Here is a 17,613-nt window from a genome sequence, read left to right as displayed (position 1 = left end):
CCCATTCGGCCCCACCCACCTGGTCCAGGTGGTAGAGCACGGCTGACACTTCCTGGACTCTGCGCACGATTTTCTCCGGGTCGTCGGCGTCCTCCTCACGACCCGGGACGCCCCAGTACAGGGCCATCTGCCAGCGCAGAGACGGGGAGCCTTCGACCTGAGAGGAGGAAGGAGGGTTCGGCGTGAGGGACCCTACCCACAGAGTCGGCCAGATGTTCTCTTTCCGTTTTTGGGAGCACTCAATGGGTGACTGCATGTTGAGGCCTTTCTTCTTCATCATTTTGTTTTGGGACGGGGCGAGGCTCCTCCAGGCTGGAGGGCAGTGGTGCAATCTCGGCTCACTGCAACCTCTGCTTCCTGGGCTCCAGCGGTTCTCCTGCCTCAGCCTCCCCAGCAGCCAGGACTACAGGCACCCACCACCACACCCGTCTAATTTTGTACTTTTAGTAGAGAGATGGGTTTTCACTGTGTTGGCCAGGCTGCTCTCGAACTCCTAACCTCAGGTGATCTGCCTGCTTTGACCTTCCAAAGTGTTGGTATTACAGGCGTGAGCCATTGTGCTGGGCCTAATTGTTGTATTTTTAGTAGAAACATTGTTTCGCCACGTTGGCCAGGCTGGTCTCAAACTCCTGACCTTTGAGGTCTTTCTTCGATGCCTGGTCTTTGGTAAATGCTCAAACCTTCGCTAATATTGTGGTTATTATTCTGACTTGCTTCTTTTGCTTGCAGAGAAAGGAGGCATACCTTTCCCTGAAGGTGAAGGTTGTTGTTCAGAAATTCCCGGACCTCCTCATCTGTGTCTTTCTGGGGAGACAGGGCCAGGCTGGGTCACTCTGGAGTTCCCAGCCTCCTTCCTGACCCACAGCCCTTTCCTTCCAGGCCCAGTACCCCAGGAACTGAAGGCGTTTTTCTTGGGGCGGGGGGTCTGAGAGAAACAAAAGGATGCAGAGGTAGACAGGGGTCGGAAGGGGTCCTAGGGGGGCCAGAGGGTCACAGAGTCACCTTGAAGATACAGTAAGGATTCGAGGGGCCTCATGGGGGTTTGGGAAGAGGCAGAGGGTGACAAGAGGATTTCATCAAAGGTCAAATATGGCCAAAGAGGGATGATTGGGGGTCAGAGTGGGGCAGGGAGTCTTTGAAGATCAGAAGGGGTCAGCAGAGGTCATGGGGGGTCAGATAGGTCAACTGAGTCATTGGTTACACAGGGGCCAAAGGGGGCATCAGCAGGGTGGGGGTTCACTGGGGTTCCAGGATGGAGAGCCCTCAAGGACGAAGGTAAGGGGTCCATGGGACCCTGGAGGGCTCTCTGGGGTCCTGGCAGGACTCAGCAGTCCTGGGAAGTGCTTGAGGTCCTGAGGGAAGTGGTGTCCTGATGGTAGCAGGGTAGCAACTGGGTGATCTTTAGGGGCCAGGGGTTAGTAGGTTGTCAGGTTGTTGGTGTGGTCCTGGGGGTAGGGCTATAGGGGTCTTGGGGCAGAATCCTGGGAGGGTTCTTTAGGGCCCCTGAAACTGGAAAGGATCGGACAGGAGGGAGATTGTCCTTGTTGTCCCATACAAGGGGTAAGTGGGGTCCCGGGAGGCCGCCTCGACATCCCAGGGAGCTTAAGAGGTTCTAGGGCCCAGGTCCTTTGGTCTCCAGGACACTTGAGACCTCAGAAGTTTGGGTGCAGTCCTGGGGATGGGGCTCATGGATCCTGGGGAGCTACTCAGGGTCACAGGGGCTCCCTAAGGCCCTGAGAGTTCTTGGGGGCTTAATTGGGCATCAACAGGGCCCAGGGGAAGGCGTCAGCCAGGTCCTGAAGGAAAGGGATGGTGAGCCGAGGGCTCGGGGGAACCCAGACGTTCAGTCTTAGCGGGGAGGGAAGGAGGGGTCATGAGGGTCTCAATAGGTGCCAAGGGGCTTGAAGGGGCCTTGGTGGTGGGTTCAGAGGAGTCTCGGGGGCTCATCTTGTTGGGCGGGCTCTCAGGATCTCAGCAGGTGTGGCATGGTCCAGTAGTGGAGGCAGCGGGGTCCTGCAGTCCTCATGGGGGTCCCAGGGGTCCTAGAACTTTTCTAGGTTTCAGTGGGGTTTCAGTGAGGGCCCTTAGGTCTGTGGTGCCCTGGCAATATCTTGAGTGGGGTCCTCAGGGCATCCCAGAGGGCCCAGTGAGTCCTCAGGGTCCTGGAAAAGAACTCAGTAGGGTCTGAAGAGAAGGCTCCCAGGGACCCGGGGGGTTCAGTGGGATCCTGGTTGTCCCCTAGGGTCCCAGGGGCTCAGTGGGTGCCAGGTGGCATCCTGGAAGGTTCCAAGGACGGGGCTGGGCAGGCACCAGGGCGTAGCGGGTCTTGGCCAGCATGATGAGGTCCTGGTCGGTGGGCGCGCACATGTTCAGGCCGATGGGCAGCATCTTCTTCAGCGTGGCCACGATCAGCGACGTCTGCACGGAGTACCGGTCCCCACGGCGCTTCTTCTTCGTGCGTTCCTGGTCCGAGCCACCGGACTGTGGGGACACAGGGCTCAGCATCAGCCCAAGCCCCAATCCCAATCCCGCCCCAGCCTGTGGCCATCATCCACACCCCAGGCTCCAGTCTGGACAGCAGGCGCTCCCTCCCCAACGGCCAAGGACACCTCAATTCCACCCCAGCCTTGCTGACCCTACACTTCAGGCCTGCAGCCGTGACTGGAGACCCTCCAGACCCAAGCCCACAACCAAAATTCCCAGTTGCTTGTTTTTTAAACAAATGTATGTTTAGAGATGGTGTCTTGCCATGTTGCCCAGGCTGGACTTGAATTCCTGGGTTCAAGTGATCCTCCTGCCTCAGCCTCCCAAATAACTGGGACTATGGGCACACACCACCGTGCCTGCCTGGCTCCAATTTCTAACCCAGGCCCATCCAGATTTTCCCCAATTCTGGGCCTATCTCAACTTCTAGCAGTCATCTTCCAGAATCCCCTAGGAACCCCAGTACAACACCCCGTCCACAGCATGCACAACCCCACACTTCACATCCCAAGACCGAGTTCTCAAGAATGAAACAAAGATGCAGGCCCACAAAGAGTTCAAGAGACAAGAGAAGTTGCAAGAAAAAGACACTGAGAGACTGAAAAAGACAAGGAGACAGGAAGACCAAAGATGCAAGACACATCCAGAAAGACCTGGAAGCAGAGACACGGGGCACAGAGTCCCACAGCCGTGTTCTGGAGCCTTGGGTGCAGACCCGGGGCCAGGGCCACCTCAGTCATGCCAACGAGAAGCCCCGATGACAAGCTTTGGGCAGAGCCACATCCACGCTGGCTGGCAACTTTGAGCATGACCCCTATGCCAGGCACTGCTGCAGGCTACACATGCAGCTTCTCCCTGAGTCCTCGCAGAGCCCTGAGGTGGGGGCCGCTGGCTGGATGCCCTCAGAGGCTCAAAAGGATGACCCTTGGCCAAGGTCACACAGCTGACTATCAAGACAGGATTCTAACCCCAGTCCATATAGTCCAGAGCCCAAGCCTTAAACCACTGCACGGTGAGGGTGCTGCCCCCTTCCCAACCATGCGCCGCGTGCCTCTCCCACCCCCATTACCCTCGACCTCAGCCCAAGATGCTTTGGTAAAAGCTGAGAGTTGCTCTTTTTTTCTTTTCTTTTTTTTTTTCAGAACAAAAGTCCAAAAAAGAAAAAAAAAGAAAGAAAAGAAAAGAGAAAAGACAAGAAGTCAAATTGCCAAAAGCCGAGGGTTGGGATGGGAATGGATGGGGGTGGTGGGGAAGGAAGGGAACGGAAGGGGGATGGGTGGGGGCTGGGAGTGGAGGACAGGGGTGAGGAACAGAAGCAGGGGTTTTCTCGGGGGTGGGGGGGAGTGCAGAGGCTGGGGGAAGAGGGCATTAGCCAAGAGACATGCGGAAGGTCCCAGATGTGGGGCTGACCTGTGTATCTCCCGCCTGCTCCACCGGACCGCAGACAGAGACAAGAAGGGTTACCCCAGCCCCGCAGAGAAGCCCAGGCCCAACTCCAACTTGCCAGCACCCCACCTCCTCTGCCCCACCTGCCATGTATTCTCTAGCTGGGCATTTCCAGGCCTTGGCTTGGGGTAGGGGTCATTTTTGGGACCTGAGGAGGGCAGTTCTGAGAAGGATAGGGAGGAAAGCAGGAGATGGGGTAATGGGGAGAGGAAGAAAGAAATGGAAGAGGGGGAAAATGGGGAGGAGGAGGGTGATGGGAGGAGAGAGAGGCTTGGAGAAGAGGAAAATGGACAGGAGGGAGATGGGAGGAGGGAGAAGATCCAGGAGGAGGAAGGAGACAGGAATGAGTGAAGAGGGAGCTGGGGAGGAGGAGGGAGATGGGAGGAGGGAGAAGATACAGGAGGAGGAAGGAGACAGGAATGAGTGAAGAGGGAGCTGGGGAGGAGGAGGGAGATGGGAGGAGGGAGAAGATACAGGAGGAGGAAGGAGACAGGAATGAGTGAAGAGGGAGATGGGGAGGAGGAGGGAGATGGGAGGAGGGAGAAGATACAGGAGGAGGAAGGAGACAGGAATGAGTGAAGAGGGAGATGGGGAGGAGGAGGGAGATGGGAGGAGGGAGAAGATACAGGAGGAGGAAGGAGCTGGGGAACAAGGGAGAGAAGGTAACAGGGGCTGCTCTGAGGGCTGCAGGGAATGTGCCCAGGACAGGCTGGCTGGGTGAGGACAGGCCAGGTAGGAAACCCTAGAGGGTGCTCCCGCCCTCTCTGCCAAGTGCTCCTCCCAGAACCAAGCCCCCACCTTAGCCATTTTGCTCTTGTTGTCCGCAGTCAGGAAGGACATGTTGTTGATCTCGTTCTGGACCACAAAGTTCTGCTCCTCGCGCTTGAAGTTCTGATGGGGGAAGCAGTGTTGGAGACCGGAGAGGTGAAGGCAGGCGCCTGTGGGCTGTGGCTCCTCTGGTGGTGGGGAGGGCGGTTGGGGTGGGCACTCACGTGGGACTTGGACCAGTAGATGAAGATCTCGCCCACCATCCTGAACAGCTCCTCCGCGCTGGGATTCGGCTCCGTCAGCCACTGCGCCCTGAGGTCAGCGGAGGGGAGATGAGGGAGGGGGTGGAGATCCCAGGGAAGGGGGCTGCCCAGAGAGAGATCTTGGAGGAGGAGATGGGGACCAGGAGACATCCAGTCAGAGGGATGGGGTTTCTAGGGTCTTCTGGCCATTCAGGTGAACATTTAATTCTTTTTTCTCTGGCTCAGCCTCCTGAGTAAGTGGGACTACAGGTGCCCGACACCATGCCCGGCTAATTTCTGTATTTTTAGTAGAGACAGGGTTTCACCATGTTGGCCAGGCTGGTCTCGAACTCCTGACCTCAGGTGATCCACCCCTCCTCGGTCTCCCAAAGTGCTGGGATTACAGGCGTGAGCCACCGTGCCCAACTGAACATTTAAAATGTTTTAATGATCCATTCTCTCTCTCTCTCTCTCTCTCTCTGTGACAGGGTCTCAATCTGTCAGGCTGGAGTACAGTGATGCGATCTCCGCTCACTGCAACCTCGACCTCCCAGGCTTAAGCGATCCTCCCATTTCAGCCTTCTTGAGTAGCTGGGACTACAGGTGCACGTCACCATGCCCATGCCTGGCTAATTTTTATTTTACTTTTTGTAGCAAGGGGGTCTCCCTAGGTTGCCCAGGCCAGTCTTGAACTCCTGGGCTCAAGAGATCCTCTTTCCCAGGATTACAGGTGTGGGCCACCTTGCCTGGCCTGACTATTCCTTTTTTAAAAACTTTCTCTTTGTCTAAACTTTTCATTGAAATACATAAATATAATATGTATACAAGCAATACACACACACGATACATACATATGTATTATATAACCTACATATTAAGAAGTATCGTCTTGATTAATTATCACAAAGTGAACACACTTGTGTAGCCACCACCAAAGTCAAGAAATAGGACATTTCTGGTCCCTGGAAGTACCATCATGGCCCCTCCCAGCCACTCCCCCTTCCTCCTCCTAAAAAATGATCCTTATTCTAACTTCTAGGCTAAAAACTGTTTTAAAAAATTTCTTTCTTTCTTTCTTTTTTGAGACAGAGTCTCGCTCTGTCGCCCAGGCTGGAGTACAGTGGTGTGATCTCGGCTCACTGCAACCTCCGCCTCCCAGGTTCAAGCGATTCTCCTGCCTCAGCCTCCCAGTCAGGAGCACTTAGCTGGGACTACAGGTACGCGCCACCACGCCCAGCTAATTTTTGTATTTTTAGTAGAGACAGGGTTTTGCCATGTTGCCCAGGCTGGTCTCAAACTCCTGAGCTCAGGTGATCCACCTGCTTTGGCCTCCCAAAGTGTTGGGATTACAGGCGTGAGCCACCGCACCCAGCCATAAAATTTCTTTTTTTGGGGGACAGAGTCAGAATCTAAGTAGGTTCACATATTTTATTTATTTACTTGTATTAAAGAAAAAAACCCTTATTGAGACAGGATCTGTCTCTGTTGCCCAGGCTGGAGCACAGTGGTGTGATCACAGTTCACTGCAGCTTTGACCTCCTGGGCTCAAACCATCCTCCCACCTCAGCCTCCCAGTCCCAGCCTGAGGCCAAGACTACAGGTGTGTGGCACCATGCCTGACTAATTTTTGTATGTTTTCTTTTTTTGTAGAGACAGGGTCTAGCCATGTTGCCTAGGCTGGTCTCAAACTCCTGAACTCAAGTGATCCTCCTGCCTCAGTCTCTCAAAGTGCTGGGATTACAGTTGTGAGCCACTACCCCCGGCCCCAAACTTATTTTTATCTGCTCGTGAACATTAAAGAGATGGTGTAATTTGTAGTTTATTTCTTGGTTTTCTGGCTTCTTTCATTCCACCTAACATTTGTGAAAGCCAATTACATTCTGTGTAGAAACAACTTGTTCACTCCCACTGCCATGGAGTCTTCCATTGTATGAAGAAACCACAATTTGTTCATATTTACTGAGTTAAAAATGGAACTATATCCAACAGCAGAGAATGTCACATGACCACCAAGACAAAAGGGGTGAATCTATATGTCTTTTTTTTTTTTTTTGAGATGGAGCCTCGCTCTGTTCCCAGGCTGGAGTGCACTGACACGATCTCAGCTCAGTGCAACCTCCGCCTCCCAGGCTCAGGCGTTTCTTCTGCCTCAGCCTCTGGAGTAGCTGGGTTTACAAGCCTGCGTCACTACGCCTGGCTAATTTTTGTATTCATAATAGAGACAGGGTTTTGCCATGTTGGTCAGGCTGGTCTCAAACGCCTGACCTCAGGTGATCCACCCGCCTCGGCCTCCCAAGGCAATTACAGGCATAAGCCACCACACCTGGCCTATATGTCTTTCATGGTGTATTGTTATGTTTAAAAAAAAAAATCACAGCCAGGTGTGGTGGCTCACTTCTGTAATCCCAACACTTTGGGAGGCTGAGGTGGGTGGATCGCTTGACCCCAGGAATTCGAGACAAACTTGTGCAACAAAGTGAGACCCCATAAAAATACAGAAATTAGCTGAGCATGTTGGTGTGAGCCTATAATCCCAGCTACGCAGGGGCAGAAGCAGAGGATCACTTGAGCCCAGGAATCGAGGCTGTAGTAAGCCATGATCATGCCACAGCACTCCAGCCTGGGCAACAGAGCAAGACCCCGTCTCAATAATAATAATTTTAAAAAAAAGCAAACTGTTCCTTACAGTGTTGTGCATAGTGACAAAGAAATCGACATAATCTAAGTGTCCAGCATTAGGAGAATTAAAAAAAAAAAAAATCACATTGGCCAGGTGTGTTGGCTCATGGCTGTAATCCCAGCACTTTGAGAGGCTGAGGCAGACAGATCATGAGGTCAAGAGTTCAAGACCAGCCTAGCCTACATGGTGAAAATCTGTCTCTACTAAAAATACAAAACTTAGCCGGGCGTGGTGGCATGCGCCTATAATCCTAGCTACTGGGGAGGCTGAGGCAGGAGAATTGCTTGAACCTGGGAGGTGGAGGTTGCAGTAGGCCAAGATTGCACCACTGCACTCCAGCCTGGGCAACGAAGCCAGGCTCTGTCTCAAAACAAACAAACAAACGAACAAAAAAAACCCCAAAACCAAAACCAAAAAGAAAGAAACAAGTGGGCTGGGTGATGTTGGGCCCATGTTCTCAAAGCTAGAAGAAACCAGGAGGAAGAGTCAGAAGGCTGGTGGAGCCAGAGCATTGGAAGAAGTTTCCAGCCAGTCAGGAGGCAGAGATCAGTTGGGGCTGGAGGACGCGGTAGGTCGGGGCGTAGGGCGGGGGGACGGCGGGGCGCCACTGACCTGTTGTTGTCCACATAGCGGATGAGCAGCGGATACAGGGCGTACAGGTCCCGGCAGAGCACGGAGAACTCGTCTCGCACCAGCAGCTCGCCCTCCTGGGCCTCGGCCTTGGCCTCCAGCCGCAGCTGCTCCTCCTCGGACACCACCTTCCCCGCCCTCTTGCGCAGCCGACCGATGGTGGGGATGAAGTGGGACTGCAGGAGCTCCGGCCGCGCACGGCTCACGATGGGCTGTGCGAACACTGCAGGGGCGCAGTGGGCTCCGATGCCACCTCCGGCCTCTGATACAGGCCCTGACCTCCGTTCCCAGCCCGACTCCCTAACGGCACCTCCGACCTAGCAGCTGCCATACGACCCCAGCCTGACCCTAACCTCGGACATCGTCCCTGAACACTGATCCCAGCCATAGCTCCTGACCTGAACCTACGACCCAGTCCCTATCCTGTGACCCCAGCCCGGCACAAATCCCTGACTTCTTCTGACCTCTAACAACTGAAGCCTCACCTGTTACTTCACTTTCTTTCTTTCTTTTTTTTTTTTTTTTTGAGACAGAGTTTCACTCTTGTGGCCCAGGCTGGAGTGCCATGGTGCCATCTCGGCTCACTGCAACCTCTGCCTCCTGAGTTCAAGTGATTCTCCTGTCTCAGCCCCCCAAGTAGCTGGGATTACAGGCGTCTGCCACCACACCCAGCTAACTTGTATTTTTGGTAGAGACCGGGTTTCACCATGTTGGCCAGGCTGGTCTCGAACTCCTGACCTTAGGAGATCCACCCGTCTCAGCCTCCCAAAGTTTTGGGATTACAGGCGTGAGCCACTGTGCCTGGCCTGTTACCTCATCCTTAACTAGCATGACCCCTGACCCCAATCTTTAACCTCTGACCTGGCCCATACCCAGACTCTTACCTCACTATGTGATTTCTGGTCACTATGTGACCCTAAGGTCATGAATGGGCTTCTTACCCCAGCCTCTGGCCCCTGATCCTGGCCTCTGATCCCAGCTCCTGACTGCTAGCTTGACCCTGATCCACAACCTGTTTCCTTACACAAAACCCTTTTTTTTTTTTTTTTTTTTTTAAATAATAGAGACGAGGTTTCACCGCGTTGCCCAGGCTGGTCTTGAACTCCTGGTCTCAAGTGATCCACCCACCTTGGCCTCTCAAAGTGCTGGGATTACAGGCATGAGCCATCATGCCTGGCCCTTACATGAAACTTCTGAATCAGGAAACCTAACGCTTTGAGGATCTTTTTTCTTTTCTTTTCTTTTCTTTCTCTCTCTTTCTCTCTCTCTCTTTCTCTTTTTCTTTCTTTCTTTCCTTTTCTTTTTCTTTCTTTCTTCCTTCCTTCCCTTTTTTCTCTTTCTTCCTTTTTCTCCTTCCTTCCCTCCCTCCCTCCCTCCCTCCCTCCCTCCCTCCCTTCCTTCCTTCCTTCCTTTTCTCTCTCTCTCTCTCTTTCTTTCTTTGCTTCCTTTTGTTTTGTTTGTCTGTTTTGAGAGAGTATATCACTCTGTCACCCAGTCTGGAATGCAATGGTGCAATCACAGCTCACTGCAGCCTCCAACTCCTGGGCTCAAGAGATCCTCCTGCCTCAGCCTCCCAAGTAGCTGGGACTATAGGTGTGTGCCACCACACCTGGCTAATTAAAAAAAGTTATTTATTTTATTTAAAGAGATGGGGTCATGCTATGTTACCTAGGCTGGTCTCAAATGGCTGGCCTCAACTGATCCTCCCACCTTGGCCTCCCAAAGTGTTGGAGTAACAGTTGTGAGCCACCATGCCCAGTTGACCCCTGGCCTTTTGACGCTGAAAAAACCTACACTCTGACTCCTCCCAACTCCCAGGGGACCATGGGTCTCCCTTTCAGACCATCTGGCCAAGGGAACCCAGGCCGCTGACCCACCCCTCAGACGCCCAGTGCCCCCGACCCACCAGCCAGCCGCTTCATCCAGGAGGCCTCGTCAATGCCCAGGTTGTTGACGATGATTCTCAGGATGTTCCCCAGCAGGGAGTTGAGGTGGTCAGAGGTGACAGCTGTGCAGGGTGGGGGGGCGCCGGCGGGCAGGGCAGGAGGGGGTGCCTCGGGCCCGCGCTCCCACCATCGGGGCAGGTAGCTGCAGAGCATGGGCAGCGCGATCTCAATGACGTGCGGCATCTCCGTGTAGCGGGCCCCTGACTCGGCCAGCCCCCCGATGTCTGCCATGAGCTGCTCCAGCACCGGGATGTCAGGACACATCTCCTCCACACTGTTGGGGAGCCCCAGGACTGGGGTACAGGGAGGGGGGCAGGGAATGTCAACCGATCACCCCCAGACCTCAGTGCCCTGGCCTTCCCCACAATACATCAGACACCATTGAATTGCCACCCCCCAAACCAGTCTCCCAAACCCTATTCCTCCCATCTCACCCTCCAGCCCAACTACCTCTCCCAACCCTCACACTGAAACTCAGTGGCCCTGCAAACACTTCACACCCCCGAGCCTGTCTGCTGCCTAAAATCTCACCCCTAGAAACCTTCCCTCCTAAAATCTCCCACATCCCAAGCCCATTCCCCTCATCCCTACAGTGCAGCATACTCCAAAAGAGACCTTTTCCAACCCCACCCCGTCCCCCGGCGTCGTCTCTGAATCCCACACCCAGTTCACTCCCTTGAAACAGACAACCTGTCACTGGCTCACTCGCTGACTCTGGGCCAGGTACCATTCTGGGAGCACAGCTGACCAAGAAGACGAGCTTCCTGCCCTGGAGCGTATATTCCCCCCAGGTCCACGCCTCATTCTAGCCTCTGGACCCAGAACTCAGGGGACTTTTGTCTATTTTATCTGTTCACTGCTGAACCTCAGGTGACTAGGACAGCGCCTCATACGTCGTAACTGCTCAATACATATTTGCTGAATGAAGGAATGAACCCATGCCTTCCCTCAATCCTCTCATGCTCAGATACCCCTCACCCTATGTCTCCAAGCTTGACGATGCCCTCAAATGTCACCATCACTAAAATAAATTCCACAGCTCCAAATTCCATGGATGGGGTTTTGCTATGTTGCCCAGATTGGTCTTGAACTCCTGGACTCAAGCAATCCTCCTACCTTGGCCTTCCAAAGTGCTGGGATTACAGGCGTGACCCACTGTGCCTGGCCACCAAGTGCTATTTTTCTTAAACTTTATCAATGGATTCTCGTTTTAAATCAAATTAATCTCCTAATGCTCCCCACGTAATGGCCTTGAAATGCCCCCAAACCATAAACTCTGGGGTTCCTGAATGTGTGGCACTCCCAACCTGGGGAATCCTCAGCCGCTCACAGCCCAGCCCAGCCACACTACCCCCAAATTAGGCTCTTCCCAAGGCCCTGTGCTGGGGAGACCCAGATCCCCGGCACTGCTTCAGCCCCACACAGCTTACTGGCCCGCTCTCGGGGAGACTTGGTGGTGTACACGGAGCAGGCGTTGTACTCGTTCAGCTGCGGCTCCAGGAACGCCACCGGCATGGCTGCTGCCAGACGGGCCAGGCACTCCCCGAGGGCTGGCCGAAGCCTGGAAGAGGGGGCTGTGTATAGCTGCCACGTGTCCCCCTCTTTCGGGTCCTGGGTCCCAGCCCCATCTCCATAGAAACGGCTCCTCCCAGAACCCTTTGGGACAGAGCTGCCTTTCATCCATGTGTGCTACTTGTTTTGTTTTTTTAAGACAGGGTCTCGCTCTGTCACTCAGGCTGCAGTCCAGTGGCCTGATCTTGGCTCACTGCGACCTCGAATTCCTGGGCTCAAGTGATCCTCCCACCTCAGCCTCCTGAGTCCCTGGGATTACAGGCATGCACCATACCATGTCTAACTAGTTAAAAAAAAAAAGTTGTTTTTGTAGAGGTACAGTCTCACTATGCTGCCCAGGCTGGTCTCGACCTCCTGAGCTCAACTGATTCTCCCATCTCGGCCTTAGGAGTAGATGGATTTACAGGCACCAGCGCCACCACACCACAACCACACCAGGCTAATTAAAACAATTTTTTTTGGTAGAGATGGAGTTTCACTATGTTGCCCAGGTTGGTCTCAAACTCCTGAGCTCCAGTGATCCTCCCTCCTCGGCCTCCCAAAGTGCTCACAGGTGTGAGCCACCGCACACCGCCGGTGTCACTTGAAGTATGAATAACTTCAGAGCTGGTGGAAACAGTCTCAGCCCCGCTCTTGCTGTATCAGTAATCAGCTCGGGAGCGGTCACGTGGCCACTGCCAGGGGCCCTCCCCAGGGACCCCAGTGTTGCGCGGCACCTGTGTACAGCCCCCATGGTCTGCGCCTCCCCTTCTTCCCCAGCGAGGCCCGCAAGCGCCTGCTTCCCGGCCCCAGACCTGGCGGCTCTACCTCCTTGCCTGACCTGTCCCTGAGCGCCCTCACGCGGCCGCCATGGGGAACTGCGGCTGCAGCCGTGTGCGGGAAGATTCCTAACATCTACCCTGCTTTTCACCCACCCGGTCTTCTTCTCCTGCTCCTTCCCTCCCTTCCCCTCCAGCCCCACCCAGCCCCAAACGATGGCTCTCTCTCCTTACTTTTCCACGTAAATGTTCTTGGTGGTTCCCAGGGAGTAGATACTGCACAGCGTTCGATAGCAAGAGACCTGGACGTCGTCCACTGAGGGAGACGGGAGCGAGGCTGTGGGATGCGCCCACAAGACAAGCCCTCCCCACCCCACCTCCCCTGTCTCCAAATAGGCCTATGCAGTGAGGAAGAGCAAGCAGCTTTACAGCCAGCCTGCCATGTAGTCTTGTGACTTGAGCAAGTTACCAAACTCTCAGCCTCAACTTCCCTACCTATAACATGGGGATAGTTATAGTACCTTCCTCACGGGGTTGGTTGTGAGGATCAAATGAGTTACTACTTGGAAAGTCACTAGAACGGGGCACACATTAGGCACTCAATAAACGCTAGATGTTGTTTCTTCTGTGGAGAGGAGTCATGGGCCGCTATAATGAAAGTGAGGGGTACTTCCTCCAGAAAAAAGCAAACAGACCTGTAATGTTACTGCAATTTTAGGCTATCTTTTTCATTTTATTTAAAATGTATATATTTTTAGGGTTGGCGCGGCGGCTCACGCCTGTAATCCCAGCACTTTGGAGGCTGAGGTGAGCAGATCACCTGAGGTGAGGAGTTCGAGACCAGCCTGGGCAACATGGTGAAACCCCATCTCTACTAAAAATACAAAAATTATCTGAGTGTGGTGGTGAATGCCTGTAATCCCAGCTACTGGGGAGGCTGAGGCAGGAGAATCTCTTGAACCCGGGAGGCAGAGGTTGCAGTGAGCTGAGATCGTGCCACTGCACTCCAGCCTAGGTGACAGAGCGAGACTCTGTCTAAAAAAAAGAAAAAATATATATAGTTTTAGAGATGGGGTCTCAGTATGTTGCCCAGGCTGGTCTCAAACTCCTGGTCTTAAGTGATTTGCCTGCCCCAGCCTCCCAAAGTGCTCAGATTACAGGTGTGAGCCACTGCGCCCGGCTGGATTCTGAATTATTTTTAAAAAATTAAAGACATTTTGTGGGTAACGAGGGAAATTTAAATACGGTTAGGTTAGGTGTGATAATGATATCGTGGTTACACAAGAGAAGGTTCTTATTCTAGGAAAGCCAGCTGATGAACATTAAGGGATGAGGTTATCCTGGTGTGTGCAACTTACACCCGCTGGTGTGTGCAACTTACATCCAAAAGTTCAACCAAAAAACTAAATATTTTCACCCACACAGTGAAGGGTAAGCACACAGGGCTTTTCTTCTTCTTCTTCTTTTTTTTTTTTTTTTTTTTTTTTTGAGATGGAGTCTTGCTCCATCACCCAAGCTGGACTGCAGTGGCGCGATCTCAGCTCACTGTAACCTCCACCTCCTGGGTTCAAGCAGTTCTTGTGCCTCAGCCTCCCAAGTAGCTGGGACTACAGGTGTGAGCCACCATGCCCAGCCAACAATTTTCTTCTTTCCACCTTCCTGTATGTTTTGAAAATTTCAAAATAAAAAGTTGGATGGGAGAAGAACCCTATCCAGGTGCTACTTTTCTATTCTTTTTTTAAGATGGGGTTTTGCTGTGTTGCCCAGGTTGGTCTTGAAATCCTGGGCTCGGCCGGGCGCGGTGGCTCAAGCCTGTAATCCCAGCACTTTGGGAGGTCGAGGCGGGTGGATCATGAGGTCAGGAGATCGAGACTATCCTGGCTAACATGGTGAAACCCCGTCTCTACTAAAAATACAAAAAACTAGCCGGGCGTGGTGGCGGGCGCTTGTAGTCTCAGCTACTTGGGAGGCTGAGGCAGGAGAATGGCGTAAACCCGGGAGGCGGAGCTTGCAGTGAGCCGAGATCACGCCACTGCACTCCAGCCTGGGAGACACAGCGAGACTCCGTCTCAAAAAAAAAAAAAAAAAAAGAAATCCTGGGCTCAAGTGATCTTCCTACCTTGGTCTCCCAAAGTGCTGGAATTACAGGCATGAGTCACTGAGCCTGGCTACCAAGTGCTACTTTTCTTTTCTTTTCTTTTTTGAGATGGAGTCTCGCCCTGTTGCCCAGGCTGGCGTGCAATGGCACGATCTCGGCTCACTGCAACCTCCGCCTCCTGGGTTCAAGCGATTCTCCTGCCTCAGCCTCCCAAGTAGCTGGAATTATAGGCAACCACCACCATGCCCAGCTAATTTTTGTATTTTAGTAGAGACAGGGTTTTGTCATGTTGGCTAGGCTGGTCTTGAATTCTTGAGCTCAGGTGATCTGTCCGCCTTGGCCTCCCAAAGTGCTGGGATTACAGGCGTGAGCCACTGTGCCCAGCCAAGTGCTACTTTTCTTAACCTCTATCAATAGATTCTCTTTTTTATCATCAAGGACCCTATTTTATTCCTTATTTATTTTAGAGACAGAATTTTGCTGTTATCCAGGCTGGAGTGCAGTGGTATGATCATAGCTCACTGTAGCCTCCAACTCTTAGACTCAAGTGATCCTCCCCCGTCAGCCTCCCCAGTAGTTGGGATTACAGGCGTGTGCCTCCATGCCTGGCTAATCTTTAAAATTGTTTTTTTAGTAGAGACAGAGTCTCGCTATGTTGCCCAGGCTGGTCTTGAACTCCTGAGCTCAAGCGGTCCTCCTGCCTCAGCCTCCCAAAGTGCTGGGATTACAGGCATGAATCACTGTGCCAGTCCATTTAGGGTCTTTTGTTAGAGCTGCTGAGCTTGCATCCTCTTTAACTCATTTGCCACCTGCCAAGGTACTGACACATGCTTTGCTTACAGCAAGAAATCCACACACTCAAACACCCAGGGACTCTCACAGGCACCCAGGATGGGTGGTGTTGGCCACACTGACGCCCCACAACCTGCCCTTGGGTCAGGAGCCCTTACGGATGACGTCATCTCCGAACTGGTGCTGGGCGATGTGCTGGAAGAGGGTGGTGAGGACCGGCAGCAGCGCCACGGTGGTGTAGGTGAGGTTCTGGCCCACGCCCTTCACCTGGGTGCGCGCCTGTGACACCTTGCCCAGCCGCAGGTTCTCCACCATCTTCTCGATGTCCTCCGAGGCACTCTCGAAGAAGGAGCGGAGGCCAGCCTTCACGATCTCAGGGCCTGACTTCATCACCGTCCTAGAAGGGCAGCAGGGGAACACCAGCTCTGGAATCAGACAGTCTAGGAGACCAGGGGTTGGGGTGGGGGCCCGATGACGGTGGGAGTGGGTGCCACTGCCCATGGCCCTACCTGGCATCCAGGGAGCGGGCCAGGATGTGAAGACAGTTAACCACAGCCGGGGCGTCCGTCCCTGGGAGAGGAAGACGGGCCGGGGAGATGGCATGGCTAAGAGGACAGAGGACAGTGCCTCCCTCTACATCCACCCCAACCCCTCTCTTCCTGAGGCTACCCGCAGGCTACGTTGGAATGGTACTGCACCCCCACCCCACCTGGACTCCTACAGCGCCTCCAAACTTCCCTCCTCCCCAGCCCGACCACTCTCCTGGTCTTCTTCCTGCCCAGCCCTGACCCCACTGGCTGTCCTTGTCTGGAGATGGGTCTGTCTCTCCCACTGGCCTGGGAGTCCCATTGAGGGCAGGCCCAGGGTGTCTCAGTCACTGCCCTGCCCCCGGGATACCCGGTCCATGTCTCCAGGTCCAGAGGAAGAACACAACAAAGCTTGTTCAAATTAAGGCAGAACCTGGGAGCTATTTCTTCAGGGTGGAGAAGAGAGAGATTAGGGAGGAAGACCAAGGGAGCGGAGCCACTTACCAAAGAGAGAGACTCGGTGGCGGACAAGAGCAGCAAGTTTGCAGAAGAGGCTGAAGAAAGAAAGGGACAGAAGGCAGGAGAAACAGCAAGTGAGGAGACCAAGGAGACGAGGAAAGGGTGACCCAATTGGAGGAGACAGGGACAGAGAAGACAAGGAGAGAGGAACCAGGAGGGGGCCGAATGATGGAGACAGGAGGGATAGGAAGGGGCAGAGAGATGGGCAAGCTGGTAAGTCATAGGCAGTAACTGGGATGCTGGGGAGGTGAGGGGCAAGTCGGCCTTTCTTATTATTCTTTGTTTATTTTTTTTGAGACAGGGTCTTGCTCTGTCACCCAGGCTGGAGTACAGTGGCGCGATCCCAGCTCCCGGCAGCCCCCAGCCCCTGGGTTCAAGCGATCCTCCCACCTCAGCCTCCTGAGTAGCTGGGACTACAGGCATGTGCCACCACGCCCAGCTAATTTTTGTATTTTTTGTAGAAATGGGGTCTCAGTATGTTACCCAGACTGGCCTCAAACTCCTGGCTTCAACTGATCTTCCCACCTCAGCTTCCCAAAGTATTAGAATTACAGGTGTGAGCCACCACGCCCGGCCTTGAGTTGGCCTTCCTGGACAGGGTGATTGATTTGTCCCAAGTTGTCTGAGAGTCCCACATGCTGGGAAGCCCTTCAGTCCCGGGCACACTAGGATGGCTGGTCACCATAGCCCTTCAGTTGCCTCTGCAGGAGATGGTCAGTACCTAACACCCAGCACCCAGGACAGAGCCTCCACGGGCGAAAGATTACAATACTGTGGGGCCAGGGGGCTGGGTCCAGGGTCACAGGCAGCCCACCTGGTAATCATTTCCTTCTCCTTGTTGGAGGCGTGGCCGCCACTGCCCAGCACTTTAGCAGGAGTGGACAAGAAATAGAGGCAGTGGTTGGTGAAGTACTGGTTGATCAAAGGGAGCAGGATCTGGAGATGGGGTGGTGGGGAGGAGATAAAGGGTCCGGTGAGGGGTGGGGAGAGCCCACGAGTCCCCAGCCCCCTTCTAGCTTCTAAGCCCACCTCTCACCTTGGCAAAGAATTTAATCTCCTGTTCATGTGGGGACTTTTCCACTCGCCCACTGCTGACCACAGCCTCTGTAGAGAGAGCAAACAGGGTTCATGGTGGGTTTAAGGCTGGAGAA

At 53.8% G+C, this 17,613-nt stretch overlaps 1 protein-coding gene across 7 annotated transcripts in view; it reads right to left on the bottom strand.

Moving 5' to 3' along the window:
- LOC105495636 (ryanodine receptor 1) overlaps positions 1-17,613 on the bottom strand; it is a 156,342-nt gene that overhangs the window by 59,456 nt on the left and 79,273 nt on the right. For 4 of the 7 annotated variants that reach the window (XM_071086594.1, XM_071086597.1, XM_071086591.1 and 1 more), the window contains 15 exons: positions 17,499-17,566; positions 17,277-17,398; positions 16,448-16,497; positions 15,926-15,986; positions 15,575-15,813; positions 12,761-12,842; positions 11,627-11,757; positions 10,157-10,489; positions 8,233-8,473; positions 4,923-5,010; positions 4,729-4,821; positions 3,895-3,909; positions 2,311-2,481; positions 745-804; positions 20-157 (listed from right to left, as the gene is read on the bottom strand). In XM_071086594.1, coding sequence (XP_070942695.1) covers positions 20-157; positions 745-804; positions 2,311-2,481; positions 3,895-3,909; positions 4,729-4,821; positions 4,923-5,010; positions 8,233-8,473; positions 10,157-10,489; positions 11,627-11,757; positions 12,761-12,842; positions 15,575-15,813; positions 15,926-15,986; positions 16,448-16,497; positions 17,277-17,398; positions 17,499-17,566 — 1,892 coding nt within the window. The remainder of the gene's footprint in view (positions 1-19; positions 158-744; positions 805-2,310; positions 2,482-3,894; positions 3,910-4,728; positions 4,822-4,922; positions 5,011-8,232; positions 8,474-10,156; positions 10,490-11,626; positions 11,758-12,760; positions 12,843-15,574; positions 15,814-15,925; positions 15,987-16,447; positions 16,498-17,276; positions 17,399-17,498; positions 17,567-17,613) is intronic. The other 3 variants (XM_071086596.1, XM_071086592.1, XM_071086595.1) reach the window with 1 other exon arrangement.

The sequence above is a fragment of the Macaca nemestrina genome, chromosome 20, assembly GCF_043159975.1.
Source record: "Macaca nemestrina isolate mMacNem1 chromosome 20, mMacNem.hap1, whole genome shotgun sequence".
In the NCBI taxonomy this organism is placed as follows: domain Eukaryota; kingdom Metazoa; phylum Chordata; class Mammalia; order Primates; family Cercopithecidae; genus Macaca; species Macaca nemestrina.
The sequence above is the reverse complement of the archived record's forward strand: the minus strand, read 5'-3'. Positions and strand labels throughout refer to the sequence as shown.